General features: G+C 38.3%; 1 protein-coding gene across 1 annotated transcript in view; it reads left to right on the forward strand.

The window, feature by feature from the left end:
• lnpa (limb and neural patterns a) overlaps window positions 1–9,658 on the forward strand; it is a 9,986-nt gene extending 328 nt beyond the window's left edge. Inside the window, exons 2-13 of the mRNA XM_010794507.1 lie at window positions 1,144–1,243; window positions 1,730–1,771; window positions 4,016–4,203; window positions 4,291–4,349; window positions 4,465–4,505; window positions 5,945–6,028; window positions 6,123–6,174; window positions 6,269–6,490; window positions 7,578–7,683; window positions 7,866–7,936; window positions 8,252–8,407; window positions 8,566–9,658. Coding sequence (XP_010792809.1) covers window positions 1,217–1,243; window positions 1,730–1,771; window positions 4,016–4,203; window positions 4,291–4,349; window positions 4,465–4,505; window positions 5,945–6,028; window positions 6,123–6,174; window positions 6,269–6,490; window positions 7,578–7,683; window positions 7,866–7,936; window positions 8,252–8,407; window positions 8,566–8,912 — 1,395 coding nt within the window. The 5' untranslated portion in view covers window positions 1,144–1,216 and the 3' untranslated portion in view covers window positions 8,913–9,658. The remainder of the gene's footprint in view (window positions 1–1,143; window positions 1,244–1,729; window positions 1,772–4,015; window positions 4,204–4,290; window positions 4,350–4,464; window positions 4,506–5,944; window positions 6,029–6,122; window positions 6,175–6,268; window positions 6,491–7,577; window positions 7,684–7,865; window positions 7,937–8,251; window positions 8,408–8,565) is intronic.
• Window positions 9,659–11,872: the final 2,214 nt, after the last annotated feature.

Consider the following 11,872-nt stretch of genomic DNA (forward strand, 5'->3'; position numbering starts at 1 on the left):
CCCCCCCCTTCATTCACTTTCCAGCCGTATTATTTTGTCTCGCTTGTTTTGACAAAGAACGTTAACCAAGTTAGCAACCGTTGCTAATGCTTATCGAGATTATCGTTTACTTTGGTGTTAGCCTCACCTGCTAGCGGTTACTGGTTAGCTCCTCCTGGTTAGCTCCAGCAATGCTAAGGCTGACGCTTTGCTCCATTTAAGTGGGTTAAGAAGTTATTTAGGAAACAACAGTCGTAAATAGCGACCTGACAAACCTCTCCCTCGAGGACGGGTGACGTTAGGTTAACGCTGGTTTAAGTAAGGTTGCCTTTGAGCAGTTAAGTTAAGTTGTTTGGATAAGTTAGCAGAGGGTTTAAAGACATTGTTTGAATGACATATTCACTAGCCTATGATAAATTCAAAAACAAGTGTTTCTTCGTGAACGTTTATATGTGACAGTGTATGATGTTTGAGCATAAGAAGTTATCCCAGCGTTATCACTTTCACTCCAACAGGTACACGTAGCTAAAAGTATTGCACACAGCAGCCCTTTAAATAAGACTTAATTAAAATGTTCAGTTTTTGAGATGATTCAACAAGGACAGTTTTTTTGTGGAGCTGAATTTTATTTTTTCCTTCCCCTTTAGAGTTATATCAGTAATGGTAGACCACATACTAGAAATGCTATATTATGTAAGAAGGATAGATAATATACATCACATTATAATGTATCTGCATCGAAAACAACGGCCTCCAAAGTTGTATCAAAATCTCTCTGAGTTTGATCTAAAACTGAAAACTGTAACGTTATTGAAAGCAGTATTTCAAGGACTTTTTATCTTGTGCTGGTCACGTACTTGCAACATGAATAGAATACAATAATAATAATAATAATAATAAGTAAGACTAAAATAAATGAAACAACTGTTAAAAACTAGTAAAAGAAAGACTTAACATGATGATAATATGTATATAGGCCCACAGGTAAAATAATACACGAAACATGATCGAGAACAATATGTACAGATGTGGATTGCACATGAAAAGGCACTATATTACAGACAGTAATAAGAGCTTATTTCACCCTATGTTGAAGTACACTGCATCAGTTCTAACTCCATGTACTAAACACATTGCAAACTGAGTGTATATTGTTGCCAACAGGTGGAGAGCTTATATGTGAGAGGAAATCAGAGGAGGATCACAGTAATAGAATATCCTACAATCCCTCATCAACATGGGGGCCATCATCTCACGGTGGAGGGTTTGTTTTCAAATCTTTTACTGATTACGCCTTTCTGCTTCATGTTTCTGTTATACAAATTACATAATTGCACATCAGTTAGCAATATTTTTTCTTGTTAAAGATCCTGTTTAGTTTTAAACTTGTTTCATATTTAATAAGCTTTCAGGTTGCAGGCAGATGTAGGATTCTCCCAAATAGGGTTTCTACTACACCATACCTCAGGTCCACAAAGTGGTTACATGCAGATCTGCATTCATTATAACTATAGATGTTTAAGCTAACGCTCCTCCAGACACTACCACTTCTTGGTGTATTGGCATGCACAGGATAACTTCATATTATTGCCAACAAAAATAAACACATGACACAAAATATGCAGAAATGAAAAGACGAAATAGGAAGTTTCCACATGTTTTGAAGAAGTAGAATGTACAAAGAACTCTATTATTATGGCAAGTTTCATAATTTCTCTCTGATCTGGATTTCATAATTGTTCTCTTACAGGCTAAACCATCCACTGTGGAGATTTTGGAGGGAATCGAAAAGGTATGCTTGCCAAAAAAATACTGCTTTTCTTTATAAAATGTGTGTGTGGATTGGTTAACATGGTATACATTTACCAAAGCACAACAAAGCCATTCTCTAGCTCAATATTTTGTCTCTTTATTGTATCATGAGCTAGGTCACTTCATAGTTAAATAACAGAAAATATATTGATATAGCAGGTTTTGTGGTAATTCTAACTAGTCTATTTGAAATAACCACATGGTAAAGACAATCTTAGTTTGCAATAAATACATTGAAAGTACTGAGTGTTTTGAGTAATGAGTATTTTTTTATTAAGAAATAAGAAGTTCAGTGTGATATAAGAAATTATTGAGAAAAAAAAACATTTCCAGCTTTACACTTAATATTTGTATGTATGCTCACACAGTTTTATCAGATTAAGAGAATAATTTGACTTGACTGTAGTCAAGTGTTGATTAATCTTTTTGTAAAGTGTGATTTCAAAACACCAAGAACATGGCCTGAGATCGGATGAGTTCCTGCACGCAGAAGGGGCTGTCACTCAAATGAATATGCATCTACCGTACTTAAAGATAAACCACAGCTCCCAATAACTTCTTTTTTTTGCAGCTGTAACCATTAGCTTTATTAGGTATGATAACGTTGTGCGCACCAAATTTACAGGGCCATTGTAAGAAAAACAGGTTTTCAAGCCCAGTGCAATACTACGCAATATTTTATATTTAGCCACCCACTTTTTTAACTCTGGACCCTCCCCAGGGGTCACGCCCCCTATTTTGGGAACCACTTGGTCTGTCTGTAAACGGCTCTCAATAAAAATGTGGGTCATATTTTCATTGTTCACTTCAGTTTCCTCTGGCAAACAAATTGGAACACTTTTGGGTTGGTTTACAAGCTGTCAATTGGCCGTTGTTTAGTTACCACTTCAGCCACTTTTTATATGGAAACAATGCTAAGTAAAAACATGTTGTGTAAGCATGCATCTCTTGACCATAAGCAAAAAGATGTGTCAACAAATGCCAGATCAGCTCCTCATTTGCTGACTGATGGGGCTTTAGTGCTCTTCTACAGTTAAGCTAGTGTTAGGATATTTTTAGCAACTGCCCTTGAAGCAAGAGACACTACATATACACAGAAGAGGTCAGGTGGCATTGACGTTGTGGAGAGACAGTTTTTGGTTTGGTTTTGAGTTATCCTCTGGAAACACCCTGTCACCTATTATGAAAGAAAATGTTGGCTTTAATAATTTTTTAATGTGCATGTTAGCACAGCATAAAAACAAATGCATGCACAATAGACTGTATAGCTGAACACAAGAGCTGTTTATCCAGTACTGAGAGTGACAGGCACACATGTTATAGAAAAACGATAGAGACCCATTCTGTCTGCCGGCTTTTTATAGAAGGGCTGAACAGCGCTTTAGCTCAGTGGTGTAACCTTCACATGTTAAACAATTTGTTAAAGCAGTTGAGTACTTAAATATATATTTGTCTATTCTGCCAGAAGAGAAGTTTGATCATGATTCGACCAAATTCTTTGTTAGGTAGGCTCCTGTTGTCATTTCCAGGTTTATGTTATACTTTACTGATATGTTCCAAGTCCTGCATTGGTGTTCATCGTCTAAAGTTCAACAGCTATTCCTGATAGAAATGGCCTACATTTGCATCTATGTAAAGACATGATGCACATTCTCTATGTTCAAGTGCCGTTAAGGAAGTGGTCTTAAATACTGGATTTGCTACAAGCTCCAAATATACACTCTCTTTAAATATCTAGGGCCCAGCTTTACTGGAAATGCCTGCAGCGAAAATGAACATTAATATAATGCTCTTGATCTGAGTGCAGAAGCAGAATATTTTACCAAGAGGTTCTTACTATACAATGTTTTGTCTCATTATGTATTCAGGATATTAAAATAAAGAAAACATTTTTTTTGCCTACCATAAGAAGTTGGAACTTTGCTGTTAGTTTGCGTAGTCTCATTGGTTGGCCATTGGACATTCCTTCTTTTTGAGAGTTTCTGCTTTAGTCATGCTTGCCTTTTATAGCCATTTGTTCTCAAAAAGGTTGAAATTATGGTTAGGGGATACACTATTAAGAATATTTATATAATTTGATATCACAACTTGCAAAACACAAGATAATTGAATTGATGGTTAAAGCTACAAACTGTTCACTGTTATTTATTACATGATATTGAGCTCTAAATGTGTGTAAAACAATGCGTACTTATATAATGCTCATTTACCTTTCCCCCCACAGGATGTACAGACCCTTGAAGAATACAGTGAGAAGTATCAGAGGCAGCTGAAGATATGGGTCGGACGGCTGATTCTGTACTCGTCTCTCCTCTATCTGATCACATGTGTAGTTGTGTATTTCTGGTACCTGCCCGAACAGACGATGGGACGGTTCATACTGTCTCTTCCCTTCCTACTAGTTCCTTTATTGTAAGTGTGCAACATTGTCAATCTCATCTATACTAAACTGTTACTCCAATATAACCAATCACCATTGCCTTTCTCTCTTTCCTTCAGAGTTTGGTTACTTAGAAAGTTGCTTATAATAATTTTTTCACGAAGAACTGAAAAAAATAGTAAGATCCTTTTTTGCGATTTACACATTTCTGAACACATAAGGGTTATATTTTTTTATGTTGAAACTATAATAACTATAATCCAATAAAATTGTTTTTTCCCCCGTTTTTACAGATGAGAAGGTAGAAGATCTTAAAACACAAAAAAGGAAAATAGTAAGTGATTTGTTTTTGTATTTTTACATATTCGTCTAGTTTCACATGGATTGTTTTGATATGTGATTTCCTGTGTTCTTTACTCAAAAGTCATGAAGAAGACTTGTACAGTTCTTGCTGCTAACAAACCAAAAGCTTTGTGCACAGGGACAGACTTGCCCCAAGAAACAAACAACTTACATTTTTCATTGCCGGTTACATTGTAATCACATTCATGTATTGTGAAGATCAAGCAAATACAATTAAAACACTTTTTGTTGCCATTATGTAAATACCACATTCATTGATTTTTTTTGTTTGTATATCCTCATTTACCAGTTTCTCCCATTTTGAGCCTACTGGCATCACACCTGGTCATCTATCTGCCCAAAATAATAGAACTAAAACACATTTTTTAAAACGTAGGTATGAGTTTTAATGAGTCCATGTGTAGAACCAACAATAGATTGCGGGGTAGTTGATGCTTGACGTCTTTAGAAACCCAAAATATTACCAGAGATAACCAAATGCCAAAACACTGAGTGTCAGTTTAAGATAATGGGGGCCTGTCAGTGTTGTTAAGAAACATGTTTTATCCTCTTGTTTTTTTATTCTTTATAGTTTGGACTCAGAATATCACTCGGTGTAGCAGCAGTAGTTATAAGGCCATTATAAAAATTGCACCGCTAGCATTTTGCAGATATCTTCTCCAATGTCCCTGAAATTACCCCTGCGAGCTCGAGAGATCTGCAAAGTGACGTTTCAGAAAACAATTGTCATGCATTTGTGGCATCGGATAAGTGCAGGAAACGTATTATAAAGCTCATAATCTCCACAGAACACATTGTAACTTTGATGTGGTCTCCAGTGGAGTGAAGACTTGCACTTCATTGTGTAAGTTACGCAGGAAGCCTTGTAGTATTGCTCTTTTTGATCCCCTCAGCATTTTGCAGTAAGATACTTGCTAATCTAGGATCTGCACAGACAGCATCTGATCGGCACAGTGCATTAACCCAGTAAACCACTCTGCTAATGTCACTTTAATTAATAGCATTTAGTTCAGGAAAGAAAGAAATCTGAGAAATTGCTTGTCATCCTCTGTCAAGTCTAATAACTTTCAATAATTAGGGCTGATGGATTTTCACACTCTCCATTATCGAAGTAGTGAATGTAATTATTCTTCATATTATATGTAAACATTTAGAAATGTTGGTACTTAAATAAAGATGTACAGTTTAGAGAAGTTCCCCGTGCCCTTCTCAGCCATGTTTATTTGTAATGTTATGGTAGGTGATTCTAAGATATTAATGTGTGTTCATTTAACACCTATTAATTACATTAGGGGATCATCAAATAATTACGTGGCAATAGCTATTATAGGAATAATTTCTTTGTGCAATGCATTGGAAAAATGATGTTGGCATTAATCCTATAATACCTTTTTAATGTATTTTTTTCAGCTTGAAGAAGTTATGGAAACTGAGACGTATAAGAATGCTAAAATGATTCTGGAGAGATTTGATCCTGATTCCAAGAGAAAAATTGTAAGTTATTCATTTTACTTACTGTAATTAAAATCGCATTGTCTATTTATTTTCCATATTCAACCATTTGCACTCCCTTGTTTTTTGTGTATAGGAGCTTGAATCCACTCCTGTGGGCCCTCAGATGACTCCGAAACAAGGACAAGGTAGCGATGAGCTTCGAATCCATCACTATTTTCTCCCCTTGTCCTTTGGCCTTTCTCACTATTGTTAAGCAAAATGTGATCTTATCTGTTTTAGAGCTTCGCCAGCGCAATGTCATGCCAAAGACCCCCTCAGTGATGGTGAATCCTGCAAGCGGTGCTGCTGCGCGCCCTCCTCTTGCCTCTGGGCCCACCTTTCCTGGACGATCTTCCCACTCTGCTCCAGGTGGACCCCCAGAGAGGGGCCTGTCGGCGATAGCTGCTCAGCAGAGCTTGATGAGGAGGCCTGTGACCCCGGGAACACCTGTTCCAGGAGTCGGTGAGTTACCTGCACACAGGGGGACCACACCATAATGTGGTCGATTAAGGTGTGATTTACTCTTCCTTGGCTCTGTGTCCCCAGTTGCTCAAGATTCTGTGGTGTGTGTTGTCAGCAAGAATGGTATACAGTATCTTATACAGTAGTTGGAATATGTAATTACCTTAATGTAGTCTTCAAATATCTAACTAAAACGGTTCTCAGACAAGTGTTACATTTCGAGCTCGTTTCAGAAATATGCCGTACCCTCTGATACACTCAGAATATTTATCTGGAGAGTATAATGCATGCATCTTTGGTTGCTTTTAGAAATGTTGAAAGCTTGCCAGGGAACACTATAAACAACCTTTCAAAGAACAGTTGCTAGACATCTGTGGAGTGCAGAGTTATTGCATATTCTATATAAATTATTTATGGGCTATGAACACTCAATAGAAGATGCAAATAAGTACCGGTAAAGGAAATGTGTTCCTAGAGGAAGCTGCATGCTGTAATTGCCATGTGGAATGCTAACTGCGAGGTATGCACGAATCACGATTACATTAACTATGATTAATTAGCCAGACCGGCATTTGTTCTCTGGGCAATGGTGGTGGAATCTCACTAAATGTCTTTTAATGCTTGGTGAAATTGCCTTTGGCATTGGGAACAACCTCGCAAATGGTTTACATGACTTGATGTTATCACCTGCTTCTGCCGAAAATTGAAAGTGAAAAGCAATTTGATACAAAGAGTCACCACAGAGTTTCCATATGTTGGTAAATTAATAACCAGCAGGATATTGAGACTCTGCCAAGTCTCACAGAAATGACCAGTCATCTTCCTATGATTGCTCTTGATGTTAGATTATATTAATTACTACTCACCAACACAGCAGGGATTCTGGACGTGCTTTGCAAGTGAGATCCGCTGTTAATTCATTAAGAAAAGCGGGCAGGTTTTTTTTTGTAATATCCATCATGGTTTGTGCAGTAAACTGTAAATCTCAGCCTCACTCTTTCACTTAGTTTACTGTGAGCACAACCTGTTTAATGCAGTTTGTATTCAAGACTACGGACTGTGTCTAACAGGCATTGCGCTTTAACAGGGATGCACCCCCCAGGCCCGCCCCTGGCCAGACCCGTGGTCCCGAGGGACAGAGGCGCCATGGACAGAGTCATTGAGTATCTTGTTGGAGATGGCCCTCAGAACAGGTACACAATCTTCTCCAAGCAATACAAATATATACAGTTTAGGGCAAGTATAGTAAATGTATTAAGCTGTTTGTTTCCCAACTTATAAAATCGCAGTGCTGAATTATCTTTCCATGTTATTATGATGCCAGTCTCTACGTACTTAATTCTGTCTTAACTGGATTGTGTTTCCTTCCTCATAGATACGCTCTCATCTGTCAGCAGTGTCTGTCCCATAACGGCATGGCATTAAAAGAGGAATTTGAATACGTTGGTAAGACTTACAGAAACACAACGCTCTTTGTCAGTCTCCATCAAACACCGTGCCTTCATTTGCCCTCTAGCATTTGGCAGCGTAGTATATCATATAGCTCTTAAATGCCTCTGCCACTACCGACCCCTGTAAGCAGAAATGCAACAAGATTGAATATGCAAACCAGTGCTACACATCAATCTGAAGTGTTTATGCATCTCAGGCATTTTCTGTCATTGCTTCACATTCATGTATATTAATCTATGTCTGTTTTGAGAATGCATTGGGCCAGTGACATAAACTATATGAACAGTGTTTTTATTTGTGTTGTTTCAGCCTTCCGATGTGCGTATTGTTATTTCTTGAACCCTGCGAGGAAGACCAGACCTCAGGCCCCCAGACTCCCCGAGGTCACAAGCGACCTGAAGATGTCCTCCGAGGCCCCCGTACCTCCGGCTGCTGTTGTCATGGATGGAGACCAATCTGTTTCAGGTGATAATGACACACAAGGCATATACCTCTTAAGTGTAATGGTCATGCATGCAATTGAATGTTACTTTTTGAGTACATTATGTTGTACAGCACTGTCCACTTTCTTCTATTTGTTTAAAAGATGTGCAAATCTTAACAAAAAAAAAAATTTCTATTAGGTGAATCAAAGCTTGAGGATGTCTCTGCTGAAACGGACCCCCAGGGGCCAGACACTACAACAAGCACGGAGCCCGGCTCTTCGTCAGACGGCCAGAGCACCGAAAGCACCACAGACTCACAAGATGTGCCCTGTGAGAAATCTGACGCAGAGCAAGATGTGTCCTGTGAGAAATCTGACGCAGAGCAAGATGTGCCCTGTGAGAAATCTGACGCAGAGCAAGATGTGTCCTGTGAGAAATCTGACGCAGAGCAAGATGTGCCCTGTGAGAAATCTGACGCAGAGCAAGATGTGTCCTGTGAGAAATCTGACGCAGAGCAAGATGCGTCCGCCATGGAAGTGGAATAAAACCGTGGCGCAGTGATTTCAAGTCAGGCTGGAACTTTATTTGTTATTTGAAGGGATGAGATAACCGATAGTTTATAAGTAAATGCCGTGAGTTGAAATAACAGTGATTTTCAACTTACTGTACAGAATATCCTTTCTTTTGAGAATTGCTTTTATATTTCTAGAAATAGAAAATATTAAATATGAATTTAATATTTTGTAGCAACATCAAACATACCTCCAGTATGATTACACGTCCATCACATTATAACCTATTTTTGCTACATATATCTATTTTTTCCATGTTTTTTCCCCCAATTTTTTTGAATTAATTTCTTACAGCAGTCGATCGCATTTAAGTGGAATCAAAACAAATATTTTGTGGGGCAAACTTGAATACAAGGGATATTATTTATAACTATTTTTCTATAATGCTGTGCCTTCCATGACACTGTAGGTTGGGGAACTCTGCAGCACCGAAAGTGCTAACCACATGTTTACATAACCATGCTACCATAATAGGAATGCACACATACAGTATGTATTTATTGCTCAAATGGAGAAAAAGGGCATTTTTCTCGGTACTGTGCACCTGCCCTAAGTGCCTTTTTTATATTTGAAGTCTCTGCTTCAGAGTGGTGTCGATGAAACCTATTTACATATAGACAATAGACACATTCAACTGTTTACAGACTGTATCTCTTTGCCGTTTGTCTGAATTCTTGTCCTGTATAAATAATAATGATAAATAAACTTTTGAGAACATCTGTGTATGTATGCTTTGTATTACAACACATCCATCCACATAGATGCATTGTTTTTATAAAAGTACATGCCTACTGATATTACATTTTCTTTAAATAATTTATGCATTTAAAAGTGATTATTCACGAACATCAAAATATAAAAAGGAGAGGTCAAACTAATGCAATGGCTCCAATGCATTCCTGCTACCTTCAGGGTGTCATGTTTTTTATAATGCCGCCCTATTTCTTCTCTGGCCAGCTTCTCATCGAGGGGCATGTTTAAACAGTCCGTTTTCATTAGCAGGCCAATTTTAGCTTGTGATCATTTTATTTTAGCTCATTGATCATTTCAGACAGCGCAAGATAATGGCGCTGACACAGAGCCCGACCAGTCTTGATTGCTTGACCCTCTTCATTTGCAACAAGAAAGTCATTGCAACTACAAAGTTGCTCACCGGCGTCACATGAACCTTTTCCCCTGAAGATAGACCGTAAACTCTGGGTGAGGTCAACAGCCCACGTCTTCTATGGGTTCTGATAATGTATGTTTACAGAGATGTGACCTCCTGGGCCTTGTAATGCATCACTGTGACATGACAGTAACGCCTGATTCCACCGCATGCTGTTTGAGGTTGACCTCTGACAAGAGACAAACGGGGAAAAAATGGGACATCAATAGGACAATGTTTGGATTTGTTCACACCATTGGTAGGTTGCCCAATACATAGCCTGCACATATGTGCATGATCATAAGTCATATATCACAAAAGATATCTGCGCGGTGTGGTTTGAAAATGTATGTTTGAGTCATATTGTTGATTCCACAGCACTGAATCATTTCTTGACATATTGCACCTTCACAGTCAGTACAATTATTATTTGTCTGCAGTTTTCAACTAAGTGTGACAACATTCAGTTTTTAATTTGCCTTTTTTAAATCTATTTAATGCATGAAGAATTTCAAAGAGGGATAGGAGATCATCTGGCTGTTCTCGGCTGTAGTTCAATTTATCTGCCTTTTTAAGTACTATAATTTTTATTGGCCAACAGAAGGCCTATTTAGACAATCAATATTTGGAATGACCTTCCAACTCTCCGGTCAGGTTGTTTATTCTGTAGTCATTTTCTGCACCTAATTGTCATCTCAACCTACAATTCAGAGGAATACTGTTTACATAATGTGAAAATAAAAGATACACCCAGGGGTTTGTGTCCAAACACTCACAGGATTACATCTGGATTGCTATCATGGAGACACTAATTGATTTTCAAGGATGACAAATGGCATACAAAGCCCCAGTGCCAGGGTAATTTTGAGCAAGCGATGAAAATGTACAGTCGGGCTGTCCCAAGGTTCATAGTTCTTTTCATACTCATCTCTCACATGTGCATTCGAGGCCACTTGACTCAAATTTATACTGATCTTTTATTTATACCCAGAAAAAATAGCAGATAAGAAACATAAGTGTTCTTGATATTGTGTTTTGTCATATCTAGCAGCCAAAGATTGAAATCCTGCGAAACAATTTTCTGTAGAAATGAAAGAGCGTGCCCTTCTGAACCCTGGAGGAAAATAACCCCACGGTGCGAAGCAGAATATGAAACAGAGGCACAGAATAAGTAAAATAGACAAGTGCACCAGGCTTGTCACTTTTCCATTTGCTGCCCCCGAGTGTGAGCACTTCAGAATTCTCCTCATCTCGGCGAAGACCTTCATCGTTATGCTCTATCTACTGTACTGAATGAGAGAAAAGTGAGACAAAAGCAATAAAGAAGGGACTTTTAAACATTTACCATGTTTCTGTCCATCAGGAAGTAGAATGCAACAGGAAGAACAACAAAGTCATAAATATACAGCGAAAGCCATTGTGCATTGGAGGCGAAGTGGAAAATGCTGAGATGAGTGTCATAGAAGCAGTTTAACACGGTTGTGATATCAGACATCACGGTTGGCTCTTGACAACAGCATCATTACACAGTAATAAGAGCACAATCTCCTTCAGAGAAGCATTAAAATCAAATTAGATTATACAAGAGCTTGGCTTGATGAGCTGCGAGGGGAGGATCTCTGGTTATTACTGTAGCTCTTTAGCTGCTCGGGCTTGAATTGCCACTTGACAAAGTTGAGCCGCTTTTCACAAAAGGTCATCAGCTTCCAAGAAATTAGTTTTTGAAATTCAAGTCATTTGAAACCTACACACACCCAGATGGATGGCTTTCTATTCCCCCCCCCCC

Source organism: Notothenia coriiceps, unplaced genomic scaffold (assembly GCF_000735185.1).
Source record: "Notothenia coriiceps isolate Sejong01 unplaced genomic scaffold, NC01 NC01_scaffold00037246, whole genome shotgun sequence".
Taxonomy (NCBI): Eukaryota; Metazoa; Chordata; class Actinopteri; order Perciformes; family Nototheniidae; genus Notothenia; species Notothenia coriiceps.